At 64.0% G+C, this 25,423-nt stretch overlaps 2 protein-coding genes and 1 long non-coding RNA gene across 6 annotated transcripts in view; 1 reads left to right on the top strand and 2 right to left on the bottom strand.

Annotated features, from left to right (window-relative positions):
* Positions 1-8,878, top strand: part of ACTN4 (actinin alpha 4) — an 82,666-nt gene extending 73,788 nt beyond the window's left edge. For both annotated transcript variants that reach the window (XM_075917223.2, XM_075917222.2), the window contains exons 16-21: positions 2,304-2,438; positions 3,028-3,207; positions 3,610-3,756; positions 4,738-4,818; positions 6,009-6,167; positions 6,509-8,878. In XM_075917223.2, the coding sequence (XP_075773338.1) occupies positions 2,304-2,438; positions 3,028-3,207; positions 3,610-3,756; positions 4,738-4,818; positions 6,009-6,167; positions 6,509-6,667 (861 nt within the window). In that variant the 3' untranslated portion in view covers positions 6,668-8,878. The remainder of the gene's footprint in view (positions 1-2,303; positions 2,439-3,027; positions 3,208-3,609; positions 3,757-4,737; positions 4,819-6,008; positions 6,168-6,508) is intronic.
* Positions 7,881-15,392, bottom strand: LOC149523152 (uncharacterized). The gene is made up of 2 exons (XR_016347088.1): positions 10,558-15,392; positions 7,881-10,525 (listed from the first exon to the last, which is right to left on the bottom strand). It is a non-coding gene; the product is annotated as an uncharacterized LOC149523152 (long non-coding RNA).
* Positions 15,393-16,394: 1,002 nt separating this feature from the next.
* LOC102451284 (galectin-4) lies at positions 16,395-25,265 on the bottom strand. Of its 3 annotated transcripts, XM_075917204.2 has the most exons (9): positions 23,538-25,265; positions 22,175-22,263; positions 21,627-21,825; positions 20,883-21,017; positions 19,859-19,888; positions 19,061-19,090; positions 17,864-17,952; positions 17,483-17,648; positions 16,395-16,618 (listed from the first exon to the last, which is right to left on the bottom strand). In XM_075917204.2, the coding sequence occupies exons 1-9, from the start codon at positions 23,580-23,582 to the stop codon at positions 16,472-16,474; spliced, it is 930 nt and encodes a 309-aa protein (XP_075773319.1). In that variant the 5' UTR covers positions 23,583-25,265; the 3' UTR covers positions 16,395-16,471. The 3 variants fall into 3 exon arrangements, with proteins under 3 accessions (XP_075773319.1, XP_075773317.1, XP_089625957.1); XM_075917202.2 differs by having other exon boundaries at positions 22,175-25,265; XM_089769831.1 differs by having other exon boundaries at positions 21,627-25,265.
* Positions 25,266-25,423: the final 158 nt, after the last annotated feature.

Raw genomic sequence — 25,423 nt, 5'->3', positions numbered from 1 at the left:
GGGGGGGGGGGGGGCTCTGATCACTGGATGGCTGCGTGTTCCCAGCTCAGTAGGCTGGGGGGGGGGGGGGGGGCTCTGATCGCTGGATGGCTGCGTGTTCCCAGCTCTGCGGGCTTAGTGGGGGGGGGTGGGGGGGCTCTGATCGCTGGATGGCTGCGTGTTCCCAGCTCTGCGGGCTTAGTGGGGGGGGGGGGGGGGGCTCTGATCGCTGGATGGCTGTGTGTTCCCAGCTCTGCGGGCTTAGTGGGGGGGGGGGGGGGGGGCTCTGATCGCTGGATGGCTGTGTGTTCCCAGCTCTGCGGGCTTAGTGGGGGGGGGGGGGGGGCTCTGATCGCTGGATGGCTGTGTGTTCCCAGCTCTGCGGGCTTAGTGGGGGGGGGTGGGGCTCTGATCGCTGGATGGCTGCGTGTTCCCAGCTCTGCGGGCTTAGTGGGGGGGGGGGGCTCTGATCACTGGATGGCTGCGTGTTCCCAGCTCTGCGGGCTTAGTGGGGGGGGGGGGGGGCTCTGATCACTGGATGGCTGCGTGTTCCCAGCTCTGCGGGCTTAGTGGGGGGGGGGGGGGCTCTGATCGCTGGATGGCTGCGTGTTCCCAGCTCTGCGGGCTTAGTGGGGGGGGGGGGGGCTCTGATCACTGGATGGCTGCGTGTTCCCAGCTCTGCGGGCTTAGTGGGGGGGGGGGGGGGCTCTGATCACTGGATGGCTGCGTGTTCCCAGCTCTGCGGGCTTAGTGGGGGGGGGGGGGGGCTCTGATCACTGGATGGCTGCGTGTTCCCAGCTCTGCGGGCTTAGTGGGGGGGGGGGGGGGGCTCTGATCACTGGATGGCTGCGTGTTCCCAGCTCTGCGGGCTTAGTGGGGGGGGGGGGCTCTGATCACTGGATGGCTGCGTGTTCCCAGCTCTGCGGGCTTAGTGGGGGGGGGGGGGGGGGCTCTGATCACTGGATGGCTGCGTGTTCCCAGCTCTGCGGGCTTAGTGGGGGGGGGGGGGGGGCTCTGATCGCTGGATGGCTGCGTGTTCCCAGCTCTGCGGGCTTAGTGGGGGGGGGGGGGGCTCTGATCGCTGGATGGCTGCGTGTTCCCAGCTCTGCGGGCTTAGTGGGGGGGGGCGGGCTCTGATCACTGGATGGCTGCGTGTTCCCAGCTCTGCGGGCTTAGTGGGGGGGGGGGGGGGGGGGCTCTGATCGCTGGATGGCTGCGTGTTCCCAGCTCTGCGGGCTTAGTGGGGGGGGGGGGGGGGCTCTGATCGCTGGATGGCTGCGTGTTCCCAGCTCTGCGGGCTTAGTGGGGGGGGGGGGGGCTCTGATCACTGGATGGCTGCGTGTTCCCAGCTCTGCGGGCTTAGTGGGGGGGGGGGGGGGGGCTCTGATCGCTGGATGGCTGCGTGTTCCCAGCTCTGCGGGCTTAGTGGGGGGGGGGGGGGGGCTCTGATCACTGGATGGCTGCGTGTTCCCAGCTCTGCGGGCTTAGTGGGGGGGGGGGGGGGCTCTGATCGCTGGATGGCTGCGTGTTCCCAGCTCTGCGGGCTTAGTGGGGGGGGGGGGGGGCTCTGATCACTGGATGGCTGCGTGTTCCCAGCTCTGCGGGCTTAGTGGGGGGGGGTGGGGGGGCTCTGATCGCTGGATGGCTGCGTGTTCCCAGCTCTGCGGGCTTAGTGGGGGGGGGGGCTCTGATCGCTGGATGGCTGCGTGTTCCCAGCTCTGCGGGCTTAGTGGGGGGGGGGGGGGGATCTGATCGCTGGATGGCTGCGTGTTCCCAGCTCTGCGGGCTTAGTGGGGGGGGGGGGGGGGGGGCTCTGATCGCTGGATGGCTGCGTGTTCCCAGCTCTGCGGGCTTAGTGGGGGGGGGGGGGGGGCTCTGATCACTGGATGGCTGCGTGTTCCCAGCTCTGCGGGCTTAGTGGGGGGGGGGGGGGGCTCTGATCGCTGGATGGCTGCGTGTTCCCAGCTCTGCGGGGGGCAGGCTTGGATGCAGCAGTGGGTCCCTGTGGATTTGCATTTCCAGGCGGCATGAGGAGCACAGCGCGGGGGGCACTCGCTCTGCTGGCTCTGGCTCAGGGCAGGTAACTGACCTGCTTTGTGCATTGCACAGCCAGGAAGGAGGGTGCATTGCGGAGAGCAGGGGGCAGCAGGCCTTTGCCCTGTGAGCGGCATCACGCTGCCTGGCCTCGGTGGCTGTTATAGCCGAACTTCCTCTGCTGACAGTCTGCTCCGGGATCCACGGGCCCATCCCTGGGCACCTGCCGCTTCACCAGCCCTGAGCAGGGCAGAGAGGCCTCGGTTCCATGGGCTCCTTGTTCCTCACAGGTGCAGCAGCTGGTGCCCAAGCGGGACCACGCCCTGCTGGATGAGCAGAGCAAGCAGCAGTCCAATGAGCACTTGCGGCGGCAGTTTGCCAGCCAGGCCAACATCGTTGGGCCCTGGATACAGACCAAAATGGAGGTAAGAGCTCAGTCTGCAATCGCTGCCTCTGGGGGCGTCTGGGTCGGTCTGCGCGTGCTAAGTGATTCCCAGGAGGACTCGCTGGGAACTGGAGTGACCCAGCTGACCCTCTCAGCGCCGGAGTTAAAGCACCACCGGGTGTCCAGACAGCTGCCTTGAGCCGCTCTCACCCTGAGCAAACCGGAGAGCGGTCCCGCAGGGTTACTGCCCCACTTAGCCATATAGCCCAGGCCTAGCCCTGCCTGGCCTGGCCTTTCCCAGCCGTGCAGCGCGCTGCTCTGAAAAGGGGGGGGCGACTGGCACCTTCCTCATACTGGCTCCCTGGCAAACCCATTTCTGTTCCTGCTACAAGAGAACGGGCTTTTCTTCCTGCTCCACCCACTAGATTGCCCCCCGATTCCCTGGCAGCTGCACAGTGCCCCGTAGGGCAGAACTAGGCCTGCCAGCCTGGTACTGCGGGTGCGGGAGCAGGAAAGAGCCCAGCAGAATGAGCTGGCAGGAGACTGGTGTTGAGCAGGCTGTGGAGGGGGGCTCAAGTGTCCCTTTATGGAAACTCTCAGGCTGGCTGCTGTGCCCCCTTCCCCCCCAGGAAATAGGGCGCATCTCCATTGAGATGAACGGCACGCTGGAGGACCAGCTGAACCACCTCAAGCAGTACGAGCAGAGCATTGTGGACTACAAGCCCAACAGCGACGTGCTGGAGCAGCAGCACCAGCTGATCCAGGAGGCGCTGATCTTCGATAACAAGCACACCAACTACACCATGGAGGTAGGCTCGGGGCTCAGCTGCACCAGAGCCGCAGCGGGCTTCGGTCATTAAGGACCTCCCCTTGGGTCGCTGCCTTCTGCCCGCAGTTAAGCATTGGTTCAGTATTCTCCATCCCTTCTGTGTGATCTGTTGCACGTCGGTGTAAGTGAAAGGCTCCGTGCAAATGCAGAGGCTCTGCATGAAGCTGGCACCCCGGGGGCTCGTGGCTAGAGAACGTAGCTTTCTGTGGGCTCTGGAGCCAGGGTGCCATTGGTTTCCGTCCGTGCCCGTCGGAATGGGCACTGGGTGACCATAAGCCCTCTAGAGCTGTGTGGCTGGTGCCCATGTGAAGAGGCTCCCAGCGTCTCTGAAGTGCTCCTAGCGCCCGACGCCCCGGTAACAGCCTCTCTCCGGCTGCTGTAGCATATTCGCGTTGGCTGGGAGCAGCTCCTCACCACCATCGCCCGCACCATCAACGAAGTGGAGAACCAGATCCTGACCCGCGATGCCAAGGGAATCAGCCAGGAGCAGATGCAGGAATTCCGCGCTTCCTTTAACCACTTTGACAAGGTAACCACGGGGCCCGCACGCGTGGCTCCCGGCTGGTCGTGGGGCCACGGGCACCTAGGGTGCCAATGCTGGGCTTGGTGTCTGCTCTTTAACGTGCCAGCCTGGAGCGCCTTTCTCCACTTGTCCCAGGCCTTAGCCACTCTGTCCGTCTGCTAGAACTTCAGCAGGTAGACAGGGTGGCTGGGGGGCATTTGCTAAACCCCTTGCAAAGAATGAAGTGCTTTTTAGCAGAGGGGAGGAGAGGTGGAGCCATGGGCAGCTGTCCAGCAGCGGGTGCCCCTTGCTCGCCAGGGAGGCCAGGCAGAGCAGTGTCCCACCTAGCATTCCCTCCATCCTCTGAACAGTCCCTGTGCCAGCGTTAGTTGTGCCCTTCTGGCCCAGCCAGGCTGTCCGTGTTTCGGGAGGCGCCCAGGCACGCGTGAAGGACGCTTGTTCCCAACGAAAATGGCTTTGAGCTTCCTCCCTGCAAGCCTGGCCGGCTAGGAGGGCGCCAGTTCCCATTAAACTAGCGAGCTAGGGTCAGTGTGGCCAAAGCGCCACAGGCCGCTGTCGGGAAGTGGTTTCAGGAGCGTGTCGGAACCATTCTCCCAAGCGCCACGGCGAGTGGGTGTCCCCACACAGCGGCCGGCGCACGCAGTGGAGCCAGGGGGTCGAGCTGCCTGGCTAGGAGCTCCTCGAGCACTTGACCCATGGTTTTGGGGGCTGAACTTCCTCCATGGCGTGAGCAAGCTGTAGGCATGTGGCTGCAGCTGGGGTTATAAGTGACAGCTAAGCTCAGGCTCAGTCAGCCCTTCCCTCCTGGGGCAGCGAGTTGATTTCAGTGCCACTAATGGCGTATTTTTCCCTTCTCCCTGCTCCCCATGTGCATGTCGTTCCTCCCCCTCCCCGATGTGCATGCCATCGTCTCCGTGAATCCTGGTGCGGCGCCTCGCCACGCTCTGACCCCTTCATCCTGCATGTTGTGTGGTTCCCCGACGGCAGGACCACGGTGGGACCCTGGGACCCGAGGAGTTCAAAGCCTGCCTCATCAGCTTGGGATACGATGTGGAAAATGACAGACAGGTACCGAGCGTCTACTGCACAGCTTGCCGCTGCTAATGCAATTAACATGGTCTCCTTTCTCTCTTCCTTCACCCCCTTCGTCGCTCCTCCGACCATTTGTGTGTGTGCGATTCTGACGTTCAACCCCTCTCCTCCATCGCCTGGCCACGCTGCGGCCATTTCCACGATGCCTTCGTAACTAAACTCTGCCTCTCTCTCCTTCCGTGGGGCCCTTTCCCTCCCTGTCCCCCTGTTGTCGTGTCTTTGCATGCCCCGTCCATCTGCCCCTCTCGGGGCTGGCCCCCTCCTCCCCTGCCATGCCCTCCAAATAGAAGCACACAGGAAGCATGGACACAGATGACTTCCGAGCTCTCCTTATCTCCACAGGATACAGCCTGGTACGCTCTCCGCTCGTTCGTTCCTTTCTTTCCCTCAAGTCGTGCTCTGCCGGAGCGCGCCAGCCGGGACAGCCTCGCGTCTGGGGGCGCTGTCTGTGGCCAGGTGGTGGCGTGGCCAGAGGCCCTGCCCTCCTTGGCCATGAGCCCATCTGGAGCCCCGTGCTGCCTTGCCGCAGCTCAGCGCTTCCTTGCAAGAGCTACGTTTCCTGGGTGGAGCTGGCAGCAGCCACAAGTTGGGCAGACCCTCCATAAGCTGAGTGGCTTTGCTGAGGGAATCGGCCCGAGAGCCTGCGACAACTTACTGCCCTCTTGCCTAGCTGGGTTTGAGGGGCTCTGCTGGGGGGCCGATGCTCCTGCCTGCATCAGACTGCTCCCCTCCGGCATGTGCTCTGCAGCAGCCCTGGCCAAGCCCCAGTGGAGCCCCTCTGCCAAGGTGGGACTGGCTCGCTGGTAGCCACTCCTGGCCTAAGATCTGTTCCTGTCAGCAGGGGCTTGTCCCGGCCAGCTGTGTGGCACATGGCGGTCAGGACGGGGGCAAGGCACAGCCCATGGCCTGCACCAGGGCTCCGGCTCTGCAAGCTGGCGGACTCTTGCATGGCGCAGAGAATCGCTGTGGCCTTGCTCTGTACGAAGGAGCGGCATGGCCGGAGCAAGCTGTGTGGTCCCCTTGCTGGCCAGGAGCTGGGGGTGCCGATGGGAGGCCAGCTGGTTTTGCCCCACCTGGTGTGTTCGGTGTCACCCTTTCAAGCCCCATACCTGCAGCTCTGCCCGAGCTGGTCTCTGAGTCCATCAAAGCTTCTCCTCCCCCTGTAGGGAGATGCCGAGTTCAACCGGATAATGAGCGTTGTGGATCCCAACAACAGCGGGATTGTGACCTTCCAGGCCTTCATCGACTTCATGTCCCGAGAGACCACGGACACTGACACGGCCGACCAGGTTATCGCCTCCTTCAAGGTCCTGGCCGGAGACAAGGTGAGCTGGGGGTGTGTGGCCAGCCATGGCCTTCCTGCTGCTGCCTCGAGGCTGGCGCTGGAGCTGGCGCTGGAGCTGGGCTGGGGACGGGGAAGGCAGCTGGTAGCTTCCAAGCCATCTCCTCAGTAGCAAAACTGAACCTAGGAATGAGGTCCCCATCCGCAAGCGTAGCTTAAGGCCTCAGGCCCGGGGCCAGGCTGGCATGCTCAGACAGCCCACTGGCAGTTCCCACATCCTGCATCTGCTGTGCCCCATCCCCACCCAGCGCACTCCATGTGTCCAGGCACGGTCTGTGGAGAGTGTGTCACTTAGCCACTGACTGGCGCTCTCCTTCCCCCCAGAACTACATCACAGCAGAGGAGCTGAGGCGAGAGCTGCCCCCGGACCAAGCGGAGTACTGCATCGCTCGCATGGCACCGTACCAGGGGCCCGACGCCGTGCCCGGAGCCCTGGACTACAAGTCCTTTTCCACGGCCCTGTACGGCGAGAGTGACCTGTGAGCTGGCGGCGGCGGCAGGAGCAAGGCCCGAAGCTCTGCTCTGCATTCCCGCACAAACTGTCCCTCGGCGCCAGGATCGCCCGCCGGAGGAGGGAAGCCACATGCGCACTGGGCGATCCTGGGAGTTAGCCTGCATTCCAGTCGGTGGTTAGTGCATATTGATGAACCATGTACCTATGCAATGATTCTCTTCACTTCGCTCTGTTAAACGTGGGGGAGGGCGGGCTTCACATGTTTTTCTCACAATTAGTCGCTTTGGGATTTCCTGGCAAGGGGAAGAAGGGAGAGTCTGCCAAGCACGCGGCGGCTCTGGTTCAGATGGCTATTTTTGTTAAATATAGCCCCTTCTATTTTTTCAACTGAGCTTAAAAAATAATCTGTTGACTAGTCTGTTTGAAATTGAACCTTTCCCTTTGCTGCCTCTTTGCCCTCTGTAATTTATGCCACTGTGTAGCAGAAACCCGAACAAGTCTGTCACCCCAGCAAAATCCATCGGAGCAGCATTTTTCAGGGATTCCCTCTTTTCCTAACCCTGCCTCCATACAGATCTCGTGCCCCCAAGTCCAGTCACTTCATTTCGGTAGCAACGACAGGGTCTAGCAAACCCCCAGCTAGCTAGTCCAGGCCTAGTGCAGGATGGGGGAAGCAATGCAGCCTCCCTTCATGCAGGCGTCAGCACAGCTCCCCTCCCCCAGACTGTGTGCAGGAAAAGCAGCTCCCTGCTTGGTAGCATCGTCTGCTGCCTCATCATGGCTGTTTCCTCAGCGAAACTAGATGGGCTGACAGGACGTCCGTTCTGTCCCTTGGGGCTGACGCTGCCACCTTGAGCCAGCCTGCAGAGGAGCCTCTGGTGCCTAGCGCAGTACTTGCTGGCTATTGCCTTGCGCGCTCTGTGGTTTAATCTTCTACTCACAGAATTGCAACGTTCCCTTTGAAAAGTGCAGTGCTCGGTTTTTTTGGACTTTGTGGGGAAGCGTTCTGAATCCTCCTTACACAGACCAAATTCTCTGAGCTCTGGAGGCAGAGAACTGTGTCCCCACCCTAGGAAGTCTTGGGCCCGCTGGCTTTTAATGAACCGGCACATTTTGAATAAGAACAAAGCAATAAGGCGTAAAGAAAAAACCACTTGATTGCTGAGCTGCAGCCCTGTTGCACTGTACGTACTCCGGAGCCCTCGTAGCACGGTCGGGTGGGTTTTAAGCGTGTTTGTTTGGGGGGGGGCAGGCCAAGTGAAATGGTTTTGCATTCCCATTTCTCCCCACTTGCCACAGATGCACTGAGATCAGTTTCACTGTCGCACGACTCACCTGCGCCGTCCGGGGAGGGTTTCCCATTGGGCTGAGGCACAGAGCTGGTGGCACACGCTGGGGAAGGGGCTGTTCCCCTTCCCACAGGTCTCTTCACTCCGGTGCTAACGGGCCCCGAAGAGCGTGTGAGACTTGGGCTGCATCCCTTGATTCTCAGCCGCTGGCAGGCCCCCTTACACCCCTTTAGCAAGAGGCTTTGGAGAAAAGGCAGCTAAGCACTGTTTGCTGCATGCATGACAGGCCCAGGCCTGCTCACTCACTGTGCCCACACGGCTGGGAACCTCTTGGGTTTTGGGGAGGGAGGAGGAAATGGCGCCGGGCCCTGTCTACAGGCAGGAGGGAGGCCGGGCGCTCAAAGCATGTAGGAAATCAAGGCCGTGGCATGGCCTGAGGAGCAGGCATGCTAACACCCCGTCTGTTCAGTTCACTGCTGGGCATCTCCTGACACGCTTGTTCACAGTTGTCTTGGAGCAGGATTTTCTGAGGACCAAAAACAAGCTTTTTAAAAAATCATAGGGTTCCTATTTACTTTATGGATTTATTATATAAATATATATTCACCTAGCATCGTATCGTACAGGGTTTCTTTGTCATGTAATTAAAATATTGCTGATTATTGTAACAATGGAAACTGTAACATTCCACACCTTTGTCATTCATCCTTTTTTTTTTCCCCACCCCTTTTGGCATTGGAGACTGGTAGTCATAGGAGCATTTTATTGTGTTCACTATTGACTGTCCTTCAGCGGTGGGGATGCACGTGTCCGCAGGTAGGAAAACAGCAATAGGCAGCAGTCAGCTTTTATATGCCTCTTCTGTTCTACAGACGCTTTGAGGTTTCTGGGAAACCAGCCCTCCTCCCTCTTGGGACAGGACAATAAAATGTGTCATATTTTTAAGGGTGATCATACGTATCCTTCTTCCCTTCCTCCGAAGCGCACTTCCCACCTCCTGCGCGAAGGCTCAGCCGTTCGGAGCCATAGGAGAATTTCAGGTGCTTCAGCTGAATCTCCTAACCAGTGAGGATCATTTTGAGTCTTCAGAAGCATCTTTTACACCCTCTCTCCTGGAATGGGGGCTGGAGTCGTGTTCTCCCTTTGCTGCAGGTGGAGAAACTGAGGCACGGAAGGGTAGTCCTTGCCAGGGTGGGGTGCTGAACCAGACTCTGATTTGCAGAGCTTCACACCACACCTCTCCCCACTTCGAGTCCAGGCTGGAGTCACATTGACTCCAAGCACTGCTGTTAGCAGGGACGTGGATAGGACCCATCACATCTGGGGACTCTGAGCTTTGCTGTGTGAAGGCCCATTGAAAACCCAGACAGAGCCTTGTTTCTCAGCTGCGGCTACCCTGGGCTGCATTCAGGCTGAGCACCAGGGCTGAGGCCTGCTCCAGCCGTTGATTTGCAGTTCTGCCCGAAGTCTCAAAGGTTACGTTCCTTTCCCTGAAGCGAAGGGGGTGTCCTTCCCTCGGCCCGAGTTTGGGGGCCCTTCCACAGGCTCCTTTGTGCCTGCCTGGCCCTCTGGAAGAGGAGGCTGGAGGGGGATTCACGTTAAAGGGAGAAGGTCCGGTTTGATGTGGTGCTGCCCGCATGGGGGACACTTGCTTTCGTTTGCTCTTGTAAATCTGAGCTGAAACCGAACTTGACTGAGGGCCCCTGCGAGTCAGGACGGGCTCTGTGCTGGGGGCAGGTTCCAATGCTCTGATGTTTTGCAGCCATGCCATGGGGCTGTTTCCTGGGGCGCATGTCCCTGGATCTGGTTTGGGGTCATCCCCATTCTGCCGGTGACTCACTTCTCCCACGAGGAGTCTGCTCCGCTTGCGTGGTCCGTACTCAGTGAACGACAGCTGGCATCGCTGTGCTGACGTGCTAGGAAAACATGGCATGTCAGGAACCGCGCTCCCCGGGGCCAAGCGCCTGAGCCCACTTGTCAGGAACCAGGCCTCCCTGGTGGCTGCTGGTTCCTGAGGATTTCCACGTCGCTGGCGTCCCAGATCCCGTCTGCATGGAGCAATTCGGCTTCTCTCAGAGTCCGCAATGTAAGCAGGGTGGTGGCTGTTCAAGGCCTCCCATGGCTTTCGGCCTCTGCAGCCAAGGAGTTGGCATGAGCCAAACCCAGGTTAGCAAGTGATCCTTCTAGCCCTGCATGGGCCAGGGAGCCTGAGAGCAGAGGGGGAAGGTCCTGGTGCAGCGAGGGTAGGAAGGGAACCCTGGTGCTGCTTGCTCTGGACCACGCAGGCCCCAGGGCGATCACGGCCGAGACGAGCTGGAGGAGCGCCATTGTTTGAAGTGAGAGCAAAGCGGAGGGAAGGACCGGCTCCAAACCAGGAACCAGCCGCGGTAATTCCGCCCCGGGGCAGTGGTAAATGCTAGTGGGTCAGCTGACCGGGCAGCCGGGGGGGTCCCTCAGGCACGGCCCCTCCTCTGTTGTGCTGCTCTTCTGCCAGTCTGGTTGCACCTGTCCTCGCCCGGCGTGCAGGTGATGAGCGAGGAGTTCAGGCAGCTTTTGGTGGCCAGTGCCTTGGGGCAGACTGCTCCTGGCCCAGCACAGCTCTGCTTGTGGCCGGGTCGCTCCCTCTTCACGGTGTAACTGACAGCAGCAGGGGTGTGAAAGTTTATCCAAGGAAACGGTCACGGTTACACAGGCTGCTGCTCCGCTCCTGGGGTGACAGCCGGTTCCGTGGGAGTGGGGCTGCAGGCAGGAGCTGGTGCATGCTGGGAGCCAGCGTAAAAGCCACCTCCTGGTGTGCACCAACTCCCAGGGAGCTGCCTGCTACCCTACGCTGCTACTTCTGATACAGCGGCAGCAGCACGGGGCGGCAGGCAGGAGCTGGCATGCGCAGGGAGCTGGCTTAAAAGCTGGCTGCTGGCATGGACTGGCTCCCGGGGAGCCGACTGCCAGCCCCATGTGTCATCACTGACATTCAGCAGCTGCATGGCGAATAAATGACATGCCTGTTAGCATCCCGAGACAGCAGCAGAGTCCGACCTGCGGCGAGCACCAGTGGCTCTACCTGGAGGAAGCTTCTGCTTGAGGCTGGAGCTGAGACTTTAGCACAGCCTTCTTGGGGGACACAGCCAGTCACTCCTTAGGGGCCAGGTCTCTAGCCCCCGACAGTCTGTGCAATCGGACGTGTTCCCGGCAGGCATCCGTCCTGTGCCTTTTACAGCCCAGCTCAGCGATGTAGAGCGAGGCCAGCGCCTGCCTTGGCTTTCGGGTTCAGCCTTCCTGGCGGAGCAGCAGCTTCTCCTTCGCTAGGTTCCTTGACGGAGGAGTCCTGTGGTACCTCGCAGACACACAGATTTATTGGGCATCAGCTTTCCTGGGTCAAAACAGCTTCGTCGATGCGTGGAGTGGAAATCTCAGAGCTGAGGCCATTAGATCTGCACTGGCCTATCCGCGGGCGGGCGGGCGCTGCTCTCCCTCCTGTTCCCTGTGAGCTGTGCGCCCTGGGTAGTAAACAGCCAGCTCTTGCCAAGGAGCCAGGCTAAGACAAGCCTTCAAGGTCACATGCCCCTGGCGGTTGCGATATTTTCTGTTGATGAGCTTGTCCAAGTGGGACCTTAGAAGATAAGAACGGCCACACGGGGTCGGACCAAATGTCCGTCCAGCCCAGGGGCCTGTCTGCCCACAGCAGCCAATGCCAGGTACCCAGAGGGAGGGAACACAACAGGGAATCAAGTGATCTCGCCTCTGTCATCCATTCCTGGCTAATAGTAATTGATGGACCTGTCCTCCATGAATTTATCTAGTTTTTTTTAACCCTGTTGAAGACCTGGCCTTCACAACATCCTCTGGCAAGGAGTTCCACAGGTTGTCTATGTGCTGCATGAAGAAATACTTCCTTTTGTTTGTTTGAAACTTGCTACTTTTAATTTCATTTGGTGGCCCTTAATTCTCATGAGGAGTAAACATCACTTATTTACTTTTACTTTCCATCATGACTTTATAGACCTCCATCCTCTCTTCCAAGCTGAAAAGTCCCAGTTGTATTAATCCCGTCACACATTGTGGTTGCTCTTTTCTGGACCTCTGTTTTGAGACGGGTGACCATGTCTGCACGCACTATTTTAAGACGTGGGTGTGCCATGGATTTGCTATTTCTGCCCTATTCCCTCTCCCTGTCTTGATAATTCCTACCATCTTTTGAGAGGTGGAGGGAACCGCTTCATTGCCTCTTCCAGCCCATTCAGGCTTTCAGCTGTGGTTTGCTTATTCCAGTCTCACATTCTGGCTTTAGATCTGAACGTCCCTGACGTTTACACCCCATGTTCTGCTTTGGGCTACGCTTTAGTTTCCGCACCTGGGTTCTGGCCGTGGCTCCCCCGCTGGCCTGCGGTGGTCCCTGGCTGTGTCACGGGGGCCGAGAGCCCTGCAATGCATTCATAACCTGTCCTGAGAGCTTTAGGAACAGGTACCGCAAGTGCTGACCTGCAGCCGAGTCTTCTGGGAGCCAGGCCTAGGGGGTGTCCCTTGGCTTCTGTCAGCTGGCCTGGGTGTGTAACGAACCTGTGGCAGGTCTGGAGCCTGTGTGGCTACTTCGTTGGTATCAACTGAAGAGCCAGAAAATGTCCTTCCTTCATTTAAAATCTCCTATGCCCGCCCCCACCCCCTTGGCTGCAGCCGGCACAGATCGGAGGCCTGCCTGTTTCCCGAGAGCATCTTTGTAAACACGCACAGGCCGGTCGGATCAGGGACCGCTGGGCTGCCTTGGAAGCGGTTGCTGGGGAAGGGGGGGGCGTTACTTCCTAAAACCCGGAGCGTCTCGGTTCTTATCCCGCTACTGTTTAGTCTTGGTTTAATTCATGCCTGCGTAGGGCCAGACCGCACCAGGGTTCCATGCTTGCCGGTGAAGGGCTCCTCCTGCAGCCGGCGCTATTCCGTGTTCAGGGCTCCTGTGGGCCGGCCTCTCACTTCAGAGCGGTTGTGCCTCAGTCCACGGGGCTGGACAGGACTCCTTGGGGTCCCTTCCCGGCTTACGTTTGTGCCCTTGACTCCCAGGTTCCAGCGCCTGCCGCCTTCACCCCTTTCCAGCGGATCCCTCCCTGCCTTCCATGGCTCAGTCCTCCCCCAAAGCTGCAGGAGAGGAGGCTGCCTTTTCTCCTTCCCAGGCCTGGCCCCAATATTCTCCGGCCTCCTCACACCTGCCCCTCGGCCTGGGCCAGCACAGCTGGGGCCGAATCGCACCGAATCCCCGTGAGCGCCTGGCTTTGGCGGAGGGATCTCGCAGGGACGTGTTGACTCCTGCAATTGCAGCACCAAGGTGCCATGCGCAGCCCACAGGCCTTTGGCATCCCAGGCCAGGCAGGTGGGGCTGGGGGCTGAGACACTGTTTGCCCCTTTGTTTATCCTGCTGGCCTCCTCTGTCTGACTCTCCGTGGTTCAGGATGGCCAGCGCCTCTCCCCATCCTTTCTGGGCTGGTTTCGGTGGGGCGGGTGGCCTTGTGCCCTAGTCTGGGCCGTGGCTCCAGGGGCACTTCCTGCCTCCGCTAGATTCCCGCTCCGACCTCGGGCCGGATGCTGAGTTAGCTCAGCCAGGCCAGCAGAGAGGACACGAGCCGCATTTAACCGTCCTGCCAGAATCCTGCCTGGACTCACGTTCCAAACCCAAACTTCCTTCGAGTGCAGGGACGTTTGGCACCAGCCTTCTGCCCCGAGGGTCTGAGACTTCAGAACGGTCTTAATGCGGCAGGCCCTCTCCTGCCGTCCAGACACACCAGGGAGCCCGGGTCCCCTGGCCTGCTCCCCAGCTCCTTACCTTGTGAGGAACAGGCCTTGACTCGACTCGACGGCAACTTGGGCCTGTGCCACAGCAGAAGCCAATTCAAATTCTCCTCCCTGCCTCCCTCTCCAGAGGGCCCCCGGCCTCGTTTTGTCGCCCGCCCGCTGGGCCTCAGCCCTGTGATCTGAACATCTGGGTAACTTCCTTTCCCGGTTTTGAGCCAGCTCCTGGAGCCAGAGGGATGGTCCGTCCCCCGTGCGGTGCTGTATGCCGCTCCTGCTAGCACAACGCCGCGCGCAGTCACTTCTCTTCTGCTCGTCGCCGTGACAGGCGCTGGGCAGGATCGGCCCACGTGCCCTTCTAGCTCCTCAGCCCTGGATTCCTGCCAGTAGGAGCTGACTCCCGGGCAGCTGTAGAGCCCAGCTTTGCAGACCGGAGCCTGGCCCTGAGCCCCGCCCAGCATTCGGCCCGGGGGCTCGGCCGCTGGCGGAGACGCGGGTTCAAGTCGTTAGCCCGAGCGCGGGGGGGCCTGAACCTAGAACAGCCGTGGTACGGCCCAAGCGCCGGAATGTTCGGTGTCCCCCCCTGCCTGCCAAGCACCCTCCCGTGGGCATGGTACAGCCCAAGTGCCAGAATATTCTGTATTTCTCTCCCCCCATGGGCATGGTACAGCCGAGTGCCGGCGCGTCTGGCGAAGAGCCGCACGACCGATGGAAGGTCGAGAGCGAGCGCCGAGGGCCGCTGAGGCCGGGGCCGGTTCGCTTGGGGAAGGAGACGACCGAGGCCACGTCCACGCTGCATGCGCCTTGTTCCGGCGCCGGGCGCCCTGGCTGCAAGGAAGGAGCCGTTCTCGCGAGCCGAGGGACGAGGAAGGGCGGCGGCGCCCCGGTTTCACCGCGCCCGCAGCAATCCCAGCGGACCGGCGTGGGCGCTTTGGGCGCTCGGGTGCTGGCCGCTCTGCCGGAAGGAGTGTGACGCGCTGGCTCCCCCGGCTGGGGGGTGGGGCTCTCCCCCAGCCGCAGGGCCCGGAGCAACGGACTCGGGGTTCAGTTCGCTGGTCTCAAATCCCCCTTCAGCCTCCCCCGTTCTGTCCTCGCTCCCCTGGCCGGCGGCTCCGTTCCCTTCACACGGGGGCTTCTCTCCCCTCGTGAACGGCCCCTTTTACCTCCCGCTGCCTCTGCCGCCTGGGGGACGCCCTGGGTCCAGCTTTGCCTCCTCCTGGCTTTGTCCTCTGGGGACCATGTTCGTGCTGGGCCTCTTCCGGCGTCTTTGCGCAGCTTCCAGCCAGCTTGCGGCCTTTCCCTTTGGGCCCTGAGCTCTTTCCTTTCGGTTTCCCTACTCTCCTCTCTCTGTGCCACGGCGCTGGCGGCTGAGCCGTTTCTCCCGCCCCAGGGATAAGAGCGGTCGGACCAATGGTCCATCCAGCCCAGCGTCCTGTCGGCTCACAGTGGCCAGTGCCAGGTGCTCAGAGGGAGGGAACACAACAGGGAATCCTCAGCTGGCCCGGGAGGGGGTGCACTGGCTCTACCAGCTCCGGCTGCACTTGGAGCCCAACCAGGAACTGGCAGTGGGGCATGGGACCAGCCCATTTCTCCCTGAATGGCTGGGGGGGGGGGGAGTGTCACCCTCTGCCCCCCTCCCTTCCACCGTGGTGCCAGCACTGGTACAGGGAGAGCTGGGGCCTTGCCCATGGGAACGGGGGGGGGGGGGTGTCCAGGATAGGACACAGCTTGGGGGTGGGACTGGCAGGGGCCCCATGTGGTTGGGGTGGGGGCCAATACTTTTTGATGGAGGCTGTTCCAGGATGTTGGTAAATGGGCCAGGGCTGCATTTCCTAAGGAGGGGGCTGGAGGGTGTTGGGGGGCAGGGCTGGGGTGGGTGGATGGGTGTGGGTCTGGGGAGGGGGTGCCTGAGGCAGGAGGGGTGGGGGAGCATATGGGCCTGGGAGGTGATGGGCTGGGGGGCCAGAGGCAGGGAAGGGGGAGGTGCTGATCCAGGTTTTCGCAGGCCGGGGCCAGAGCTCTCTGGTTCGACGAACACACCTGTGCTCAGTACGAGGGAGGCAGCTCAGGCCCAGCTTTATACTGGCAGAGGTGTGACGGGTGGGGGCCCCTGGCCTCATCCCAGCCTGGGGCTCCCCCCTCAGGCCTGGCTCTCGCTGCACCGGCTGTGGCTGCCTGGGGGGACAAGCCAAAGGTCCCCGGCTCGTTCCCGGTCCCACATGGGCCCCCCGAGGGGTCTCTCCGGGGTCAGACAGGTGGGGCTGGAGCCTTGTGCCCTCTCAGTTTCAGGCCTTCGGGCAGCTGCTCTGTCCCCTACCCCTGCTGCGCCCCAGCCAGGCTGGCCCTGGCCCGGGAGCTGCTGGGTCCACGGTGAGCAGTTGTAGCAGGCATAGGAGAGTGAGGCAGGGCTCCCCTCCCCCCCCCCCCCCCCCCCAAACCCTGCTAGCAGAATCCCAGGGCTTGGCTGTGGGGTGGTTCAGGGCAGCAGGAGGCAGGGGCTGGGGGGTAGGGTTGCTGGGGCACACCATGTCCTAGCACCAGGAGAAGGGTGGGGGCGGCGTGGGAAAGGGAGGGGACGAAGGGGTGTTATAATATTAGCCCTGCACAGGCCTCGAACGCGGCTCCACCTGGAGGGGACTCTCCAGCTGCGGTGAGCGGAAGGGGGTCTATGCCACACAGGCGGATGGGAGCAGCATCATGGTGCGAAGCAGAGTCGTTTATTGGGTCTGTGGGGGGGGCACGTGGCCCCATGTGCAGCGGCGCTGGCTGGGCTCAGAACTGGACGTAGGACAGGACCACGTCCCCGTCGATGGCCAGTGTGTCGATCTGCTGGAAGCTGGGGCAGCGGTGGGCGTAGTTGAAGAGCGGCTGCCCGTTGGCGAAGACCTTGAAGCGCTGGTTCCCGCAGCGGATGGAAAGCTGGGAGAGGGGGAGGGGAGCAGCCATGAGACGTCCCACCCAGACTGGAACCAGCGCTGCCTAGGCGGGGTTCTGTCTCGCCCCAGTGCCTTAGTTTCCCCCTCTGCCCCATGGACTAGCAACAGGGTGCTTTCCCAAGGTGCTTGATGTCATTGCCATTGTAGGAAGGGGGAAACTGAGGTACGAAGCGGCACTCCCAGAGTTCAGGACTAGTAGAGAGTCCTCACTAAGCCCAGCTCCACCCCGGCCTGCAGAAACTGCTGCTTGGCCCTACTCCTGCCTCCCCTGGGGCAAATCCACTCTGCTTCCACCATGCCTGCCTGGGGCCCAGCAGATCGGGGAGGGGAGGGGTCAGCCCCTGGGCTCTCATGTGCCAGTGCCTTTCCGTATGGTTCAAAGTGATCAATGAGCCCTGATGAAAGGAAACTAGGAGAGGGCCAGAGGAGAATCTCCCTTAGCTGCCTGCTGTATTGGAGCTATGACACACTGACATGCAGTTCTGATGCCATCCAGCAGAGGATATCACCACGCAGGTATATACTGCCAAGCTAAAGGTGAATCCCCATTAACTGTTAACAGTACAGGGCATAAGATACACAGATAACCCATTCAAATTCCATCCAGCAGAGGGCAGCAGTACCTACACACCCTATCTTCCCCCTCCTTTTCCAAAGGCCCCAGGATTTAAACTAATGGAGACTCCCCATTAGCTGCCAGCTGTATAGGGACTATGACACACACATGCAGTTCTGCTGCCATCCAGCAGGGGGCGACAATGCACAGACCCGGGGCTTGAGCTAAAGGCGAATCGCCATTCGCCGCTGCAGTACAGGGCCTATGCCACGTAGCCGGCGGTTCACTCACGTCGAAGTACTGGCCTGGCTGGAAGGGGTTGTGCGGCAGCTCCCGCTCCTCCGAGCCCCACTGGCCGTTCAGGCGGCTGTTCCTCACCACGAGGCGCTCGTTCACGCGGGGGTTGATGTGCAGCGCGATGTCCTTGGAGCGGCCCATCGTGAAGTTGATCCGGAAGCTGGAGGCCGAGAACCAGTGAGGCCGGGGGGGGGGGGATGCTCCAGGGGGCCAGGGCTGCCCGTGCGAGCCAGCTGGTCCTGTAGCCAGACTCACAGCGCTTGGGGAGGGGGGGTGTCTATCCCCAGCTCTGTGCTGACTCCTCATGAGACTTAGGGGAGCTGGGTCACGGCTGCCTCAGTTTCCCCCGATGCAGACAGCGCCGTAGCCACGTACCTCTTGGCGCCCTGCGGGACGAAGCCTCTCACCACCACGGTCATCTTGGCCGTCAGCCCGCCGGGGAATTTAGCCTCGTAGGGGACTTGCTGCGAGAGAACAGACCCGCGGCTAGGACGGGCTGTCTGGGCATCTCCGACGGGTTGGGGAGGCAGCTGAATACGGAGTGCTCTCTGCGCTGGTCCCGGTGCTCCAACGCCATGCTAGGGGGTCCAGCAGGGGGGTGCCGGGCCGCGGGGAGCCGGGCGGGGGCCCAGCTGGGGGGCGCCGGGCCGTGGGGAGCCAGCTGGGGGGCGCCGGGCTGCGGGGAGCCGGGCGGGGCCCAGCAGGGGGGTTCCGGGCGGCGGGGAGCCGGGCGGGGCCCAGCAGGGGGGCGCCGGGCTACGGGGAGCCGGGCGGGGGCCCAGCTGGGGGGCGCCGGGCCGTGGGGAGCCGGGCGGGGGCCCAGCTGGGGGGCGCCGGGCTGCGGGGAGCCGGGCGGGGCCCAGCTGGGGGGTTCCGGGCCGCGGGGAGCCGGGCGGGGCCCAGCTGGGGGTTCCGGGCCGCGGGGAGCCGGGCGGGGCCCAGCAGGGGGGTTCCGGGCGGCGGGGAGCCGGGCGGGGCCCAGCAGGGGGGCGCCGGGCTACGGGGAGCCGGGTGGGGGCCCAGCAGGGGGGCGCCAGGCCGCGGGGAGCCGGGTGGGGAGCCGGGCGGGGGCCCAGCAGGGGGGCGCCGGGCCGCGGGGAGCCGGGTGGGGAGCCGGGCGGGGGCCCAGCAGGGGGGTTCCGGGCCGCGGGGAGCCGGGCGGGGCCCAGCTGGGGGGCTCCGGGCCGCGGGGAGCCGGGTGGGGAGCTGGGCGGGGCCCAGCAGGGGGGTTCCGGGCTGTGGGGAGCCGGGCGGGGGCCCAGCAGGGGGGTTCCGGGCCGCGGGGAGCCGGGCGGGGCCCAGCAGGGGGTTCCGGGCTGTGGGGAGCCGGGCGGGGGCCCAGCAGGGGGTGCTCGCCCTGGGCAGCCCGTGAGGCACTAGAGGGGCTGGTGAGCACAGACTTTGCTACACGGGCGCTAACTCAGGGCCCAGGCCAGCCTGCCCCCGGGGCTGCAGGGGGGGATTTTCCGTGCCCACGTTCTGTGGCGTGGCCCATGGCCAGCAGGCCGCTCTGCCCCGAGGTGGCTGCACCGCGCCACAGGGCAGGGCAAAGCCCAGAGCTGCTGCACTTACCGGGTGATAGGAAGTGGGGCTGGACATCATCTGTGGGGCAGAGACATCCCGTGTTACTAGCGTGGCAGCCTGGCGGCCCAGCCCTCCCTGGGGCCTGTGGCCTGGGGCTGGCTCCCTGGCTCCAAGCCGCAGCCTCAGCTGGTGACTCTCATTTTCTAGGACATTTCTGGATATTCCTGAGCTAAAATCCGCCCCCTCCAGCAGCTTCCAGTTGGACATGAGCTTCTCCACTTCCTGTCCTACACAGCTGTGCAGCACCGCGCCCCACCCCAGAGGCAGCTGCATTTCAGAGCTGGGTGAGGATTTCCCATAGAAGCAGCTGCCAGGTTCCAGCCCAGAGGGGGCCGCATGTGGGGGCTGGGCTCTTGGAAGCGTTCCGGGGCTGAGAGGGGGTTGATCAGGCTGCGGGCCCCGTGTACTTACCGGCAGGCTTGGGGGGGGCAGCGGCATGGTCGGCTGCAGGGCCTGGGGGCCAGAGACGGTGCGAAGGGTCTGAGGCGCCGGGGCCGGAGTTGCTCCTTAGAGAAGCTGGGCGAGCCGGGCCCCTGGCGCTGCTCCAGGGAGATGTGGGGCTGGGGTCCCAGCCGGACAGGCCCAGGGGGTCGCAGGAAAGCCAGAGGGAAGGGCCCTGTGGTTCTTGCGGGGGATCCCCAGTCTGGGGACCCCCTGCAGGACTCCCCACCCCATGCCCTCTGGGCTGGTCACCCTGCAGCGGGGCGGGGCCATGACGGACTGGGGGGCCCCCCATTGCTGGCGTCTCCCCGGCCCTGGGCATGGGGGTCACTTCTGGGTACTTACGGGCATCCCGGCGTCTGGGTAATACATCCCCTGCAGGCAGGAAACGGGAGAAGTGTTGTCAGGGGACAGTGCTGGCTCTCCCCCCGGCTCTGGGAGGGGAGTGGGGTCTAGTGGTTAGAGCGGGGGAGGACTGGGAGCCAGGACTGCTGGGCTTTCCCCCCGGCTCTGGGAGGGGAGTGGGGTCTAGTGGTTAGAGCAGGGGGGGCTGGGAGCCAGGACTGCTGGGCTCTCCCCCCAGCTCTGGGAGGGGAGTGGGGTCTAGTGGTTAGAGCGGGGGAGGACTGGGAGCCAGGACTGCTGGGCTTTCCCCCCGGCTCTGGGAGGGGAGTGGGGTCTAGTGGTTAGAGCAGGGGGGGCTGGGAGCCAGGACTGCTGGGCTTTCCCCCCGGCTCTGGGAGGGGAGTGGGGTCTAGTGGTTAGAGCGGGGGAGGGCTGGGAGCCAGGACTGCTGGGCTTTCCCCCCGGCTCTGGGAGGGGAGTGGGGTCTAGTGGTTAGAGCGGGGGAGGACTGGGAGCCAGGACTGCTGGGCTTTCCCCCCGGCTCTGGGAGGGGAGTGGGGTCTAGTGGTTAGAGCAGGGGGGGCTGGGAGCCAGGACTGCTGGGCTCTCCCCCCAGCTCTGGGAGGGGAGTGGGGTCTAGTGGTTAGAGCAGGGGAGGACTGGGAGCCAGGACTGCTGGGCTTTCCCCCCGGCTCTGGGAGGGGAGTGGGGTCTAGTGGTTAGAGCAGGGGGGGCTGGGAGCCAGGACTGCTGGGCTTTCTCCCCAGCTCTGGGAGGGGAGTGGGGTCTAGTGGTTAGAGCGGGGGAGGGCTGGGAGCCAGGACTCCTGGGCTCTCCCCCCGGCTCTGGGAGGGGAGTGGGGTCTAGTGGTTAGAGCAGGGGGGGCTGGGAGCCAGGACTCGTGGGATTTCTTCCTCCTGTCCAAGCGCAGAGATTTTCCCGCAGGGCCGACGCTGTGTGAGCATCACGGCCCCGCGTCCGGCTGGGAAAGGCCCGTCCTGCCCCCCAGGGCCCGTCCGCTCACCCCGCCCCCCATCGTGCGCCCGCCAATGACATTGAGCGACTGCAGCTCGAGGTCCCCGTCCACGTCGACGAGCTGGACACGCTCAGGCGGGATGCGGTGCTGGAAGTCGCAGCAGGGGGCCCTGTTCACAGTGACCTGGGGGGGGAACGGGGCGCGTCAGGCCTGGCCCCCCCGTGCTCTCACGGAGCCTCTTGGGGAGGGGGAGGCCAATGTCATGGGGACCCCCTGGGCATATGGGGGGGCAGCTCCCAGGCAGACTCTGGGCATCAGCTGCTGGCATCGGAATGGGGGGGGGGGCTTTTCTCTCCAGCCACTCTGCCTTCTGACCCCTGCTGGTGGGGCCGGCTCAGAGGCAGGTGCTGCCGGGGAGGGGGGGCGGGGGGTGAGGCCTGCTGGCCCCCATCTTAGCAAGCAGGTGTTGGGGTGCTTGTGGGGGGAGCCCCATAATTATAACAATCCCCCCTTCAACCCCAGCTGATGCCAATTCCCCCCTTCCCCAGGGCCCTGGGAGCAGCCCCCTGCCCACCAGCCTGGAGCAATTCAAGGGCAGCTGGGGTATTGCCCCCCGACCCCCATCCTCTTGATACAGTGGGGCAACCCTTCCCCACTCCCCTCCTGGGAGTTTCTCCCCAGCCCCCCACGGTTCCCTGTGCCAGACCGTGGGGCCCCCGCGTGGTGCATCATCCTTCCCCTGCCCCCATTCCCTGCTGCTCCCCCCAGGACCCTTGTGAGCCCCGCCCCTACCTGGTAGCCCTGGGGCGTGACGAGGAAGACCAGCTCGAAGTGCTGCCCCTTGCGGAAGGGCAGGGCCGTGTGCTGCTCCCGGCCCCAGCTGCCCTGGAAGCTGTTGAGAACCAGCTTGTCCCCGCTCTCGAAGCGCGGGTTGAAGTGCAGGGCGATGTCGGCCCCCTTCTGCGACCCGCAGGCGAAATTCACCCGGAACCTGGGGCAGCGAGCGCCGGGCTGGTCACAGCTCCCCCCCGGCCACCGTTCCCACCCGCTGTGGCTCCCGCCACGGCAAATCGGCCGCTTTCCCGGGTGAGCTGGGGGCCCAAGCCCAAGGTCGGTGCCCACAGGAACCGTCCCGTGGTGCTTTGCCATGTCCTGGACCCGTGGCCGAGGCCCGTCTGAGATCCCCTCCGCACCACGCGCTGCCAGTGCCGTGGGGCTGTTACACGCCTGCCACGTTCCGCCCCAGAGGCAGCTGCATCCCGGTGCAGGGGGAGGATCCCTGCAGCCCCATGAGCCCTGACTGTCTCCTCGCCCCCACCCTGTGCGCGCGGACGTGTTACCGCTGGGTGTGATGGGGCACCATGCCCTGGACGTAGACAGACATGCCGGGCTGCAGCCCCCCAGCGATGGGGGTGACGTAAGGGAGGGGCTGAGAGACGGGAGAGAGAGAGAGACGCTGCTGAGGGGGGAATTGACCAGCGAGCCCCCAGGCCCGTGTGCTGCCCCCTCCTGGCCCCGTTAGCCATCCCAGGGGATTTCCTGGCTGCCTCCGGCCTCGCCTCTCCCTGCTTTGCTTGCCCGGGAGCCCCTGGGGAACCGGGCCAGGGCTGGGAGCAGGCATGGCCCCTGTAACGATCTCCTTGGCTAGCCGCTGCCCCACCCAGCCCCTGCCTGGCCCCATCTACCCCCGGCTCCTTGGATCTTAGCCGGGCACCTTGCAGGGCGGGGGAAAGGCGGCGGCCTGGCAGGCCAGGCGTGGAGCAGAGCTGGCATCTGTCCCCAGGCCACGAGCATCTCTGAGGTTTGGGGAGCAAGGTGGCATTTCCCGGGGGTGAGTCTAAAACTTCCTTCCCCCCCCGCAGCTCAGCTGCCCCAGCAGCCTCGCCCACGCACGGGCCAGATGAAATCCAGCTCCTCTGTTTGGATTTGGCCTTAGCAGCGTCCGATCTCGGGGCGGGTCCGATGCGGCTACTGGCGGCTGTCGCCGGCGTGTCAATTACGCATCCGTCCGGGGAGCCTCGCATGGTAACGGCCCCACCAAGACATGGGGCTGGCAACTCTCTAACCAGCGGGCCAACAGCCCGGCCGGGGGCCGAGGCAGCCCAGGGAGCGTGGCCGGCTGGTATCGTGGGGCGTGGCAGAGAGCAAAGCTCCAAGGCCTTCAGTAGGTGTCAAGTGTGGAGCAGAGCAGGTTTTGCACAGAGCTTTTTGGCCACCAGGCCGGGGAGGGGCCCAGAGGGGCTGGGGCCTGGCCCAGTCTATGGCTTGCGGCTTTGGGTGCAATGTCACGCCCAGTTCCCAGCCTGCACCCACTCGGGAGCCCTCAGGGGCAAGCCAGGCCTGGGTGCCCTGGAGCCAGTTCCCGTGGGCACAGACCCCACTGCAGTCGGCAGAGACGCCGGCCACGAACTGGGCTCCCGGGAGCAGGGGAGGCCTGTGGCTCCAGGTGGTACAATCCAGCACCACTGGGATTCCCGAGGCCGGGGAGACTGGGCGGCACCACCCCAGAGCTGGCTGCAACGCAGGAGCCACTGCTGTGGGCGCAAGGGGCCCGATCCTGTAGCAATGCTCCAGGCATGGAAGGGGGCGGGTTAATGAGTAACTGGCCTTTAGCGTCTCCCTGGGGGAATCTGGCGCTGCCACGTGCTCGCCCCGCTGGGTGCTGGTGCTGGAGCCCTGGCTGCCTGCCGGGCGGCCGCTCACCGGGTTGTAGGCGGGCTGGTAGCCGGGCGCAGGGACGTAGGCCATGGGGGCGCTGGGGCTCCCTGTGCAGCGAGTGGGGCGAGCCGAGAGACGGGGTTTTATAGGGCTGGCCTGGAAGGCGGGGTGGCCGGGCTCCGCCCCTCCCCAGGTAGAGCCGTCACCCCCTGCCCCGCCACGCCCAGCTGAGTGGAAAATCCCCAGGTCCCTGGGGAAATGGCAGCGCGGGTTTGTGATGAGCTGGGCCTGGGAGCCAGGACGCCTGGGCTACATCCCCAGCACTGGGAGGGCGGCAGTGGGGGCTAGTGGTTAGAGTGGGACAGCTGAGAGCGGGGGGGGGTCAGGACGCCTGGGCTCTATTTGGGAGTTGCTCACCCCACAATCTCACCGGAGGCAAGCCCCCCCGCTTCCCCCAGCCTGGAGCTGCCCCCCCCCCAAGTGCCTGGTGCCAGCCCCTGCGCACTAGCGGGGTGGGGGGGGGGTTCAAGCCACGCGGCTCCTGCCCAGCGCTCAGCGAGCCCCGAGCTGACTGGCTCCCAACGTATCGGCAGTGCAGGGGGCGCGGCCCAGGGAGTGGGGGCTAGTGGGTAGAGCAGCGGGGCTGCGAACTGGCCTGAGCGCTCTCCAGCGTCTGAGTTCACAGCCCTCCCACTGCTGCGTCTCGCTCCCTGGGCTCGGGCTGCCGGCTCCAGCAATGGCGGATTCAGGTGCCAGGCCTCTGGCCAGACGCCCTGGCAGCCCTGCTCCGGCAGCGCCCGCGAGCGGGGGCATCGCGCAGTGGATTGAGCACTGGCCTGCTAACCCCAGGGCTGTGAGTTCAGGCCTCGAGGGGCGGTGAAGGCTCTGGGGCAGGGGACTGGACGCGCCGCCCTCGCGAGGTCTCTGCAGCTCCGTGAGGAGTGGGCTGCACGGCCGGCCCAGCTGGGGGGCTTCTTCAGCCCAAGCGGGGGGGCTGGAGCTGAGGCGGGCGCTGGAGACCAGCCCAGGGCTGGGCGCCCTTTGGCCAGGGCTGGCAGCAGGCCCGGCTCCTCCCATGAGGCAGAGCCCCGTGGCCTTTCCCCCAGCCCGGGCAGCGCCCACGGGACAAAGGGGATCCGGCCCGGGGCTTTGTTTGCGGAGGATGGGAGCCTCCCTGCCTGCCTGGGGCTCAGCGCTGGGAAAGCAAACAGCAGCCCCGGGCCTCTCCGCTCCGCTCAGCGGCTGCTCCAGGGAGGCCGGCTCCCAGGCCAGGGCTGCTCCCCCACCTGCAGGGCTAGTGGCTTTCCTGGCTCCTGCCGGGGGAGCCCCACGGCGGGGGGGTGGGTGATTCCCAGGCCCCGCGGCCCGGAGCTGCACTGGGATGAACAGGCAGACGCAGGCTGGGAGCCAGGCCCACCCCCTTACACCGCTGGTCTTACCCCGCCCCCTTGCCCGTGCTGGGGCGCCAGGTCTGGCATTACCGGTGCCAGGGGCCGCGCGGGACAAGCGCCCAGACTGACTAATCAGTGGGTGCGAGGGGAAACTGAGGCACGCCTAGCCCCCCGCTGTCCTGACGCCCAGTGCTGGCCACTGCCTCCCTGTGGCCGGGCTGGAACCTGAGTCCTGTGTGCTCAGGCCACCAGAGGACGGGGGCAGCTCCAGCGTGGCTCATGCAGAACCTCCTCCCCGCCCGGCCATGCAGGGCTGAGCTGCCCAGTGCCAGCCCAGGCGCCACCTCGGCAGAGCCAGGCCACAAACCCAGCGGCCTTTGCCTCTCCTGGGGGCTGTTTGCGACGCCGCTGCTCACATGGGCCTGAGGACAGGCCTGCGGGGGGGGGGGGCAGAGCAGCGCCCCGTGGCGCCGACCCCCCCCCCGGGGCTGGGTTTTATGGGCTGGCTGTGCCTGACACCGTTGCCAGGAGCAATGTTCA

The sequence above is a fragment of the Pelodiscus sinensis genome, chromosome 18, assembly GCF_052426305.1.
Source record: "Pelodiscus sinensis isolate ZL-2025 chromosome 18, ASM5242630v1, whole genome shotgun sequence".
Lineage (NCBI taxonomy): Eukaryota > Metazoa > Chordata > Testudines > Trionychidae > Pelodiscus > Pelodiscus sinensis.
This window is presented reverse-complemented; position numbering and strand designations above follow the sequence as displayed.

What these genes read in the sequence shown, in the direction of transcription:
- LOC102451284 (XM_075917202.2), bottom strand. Translation starts at nt 22,515, where the DNA reads ATGGGGCCAGGCAGGGGCTGGGTGGGGCAGCGGCTAGCCAAGGAGATC. An exon ending in TCACGCCCCAGGGCTACCAG is followed by an intron (nt 21,018 to 21,626) that starts GTAGGGGCGGGG and finishes TTCCCCCCCCAG; the next exon opens with GTCACTGTGAACAGGGCCCC. An exon ending in ACCCAGACGCCGGGATGCCC is followed by an intron (nt 19,091 to 19,858) that starts GTAAGTACCCAG and finishes TCTGCCCCACAG; the next exon opens with ATGATGTCCAGCCCCACTTC.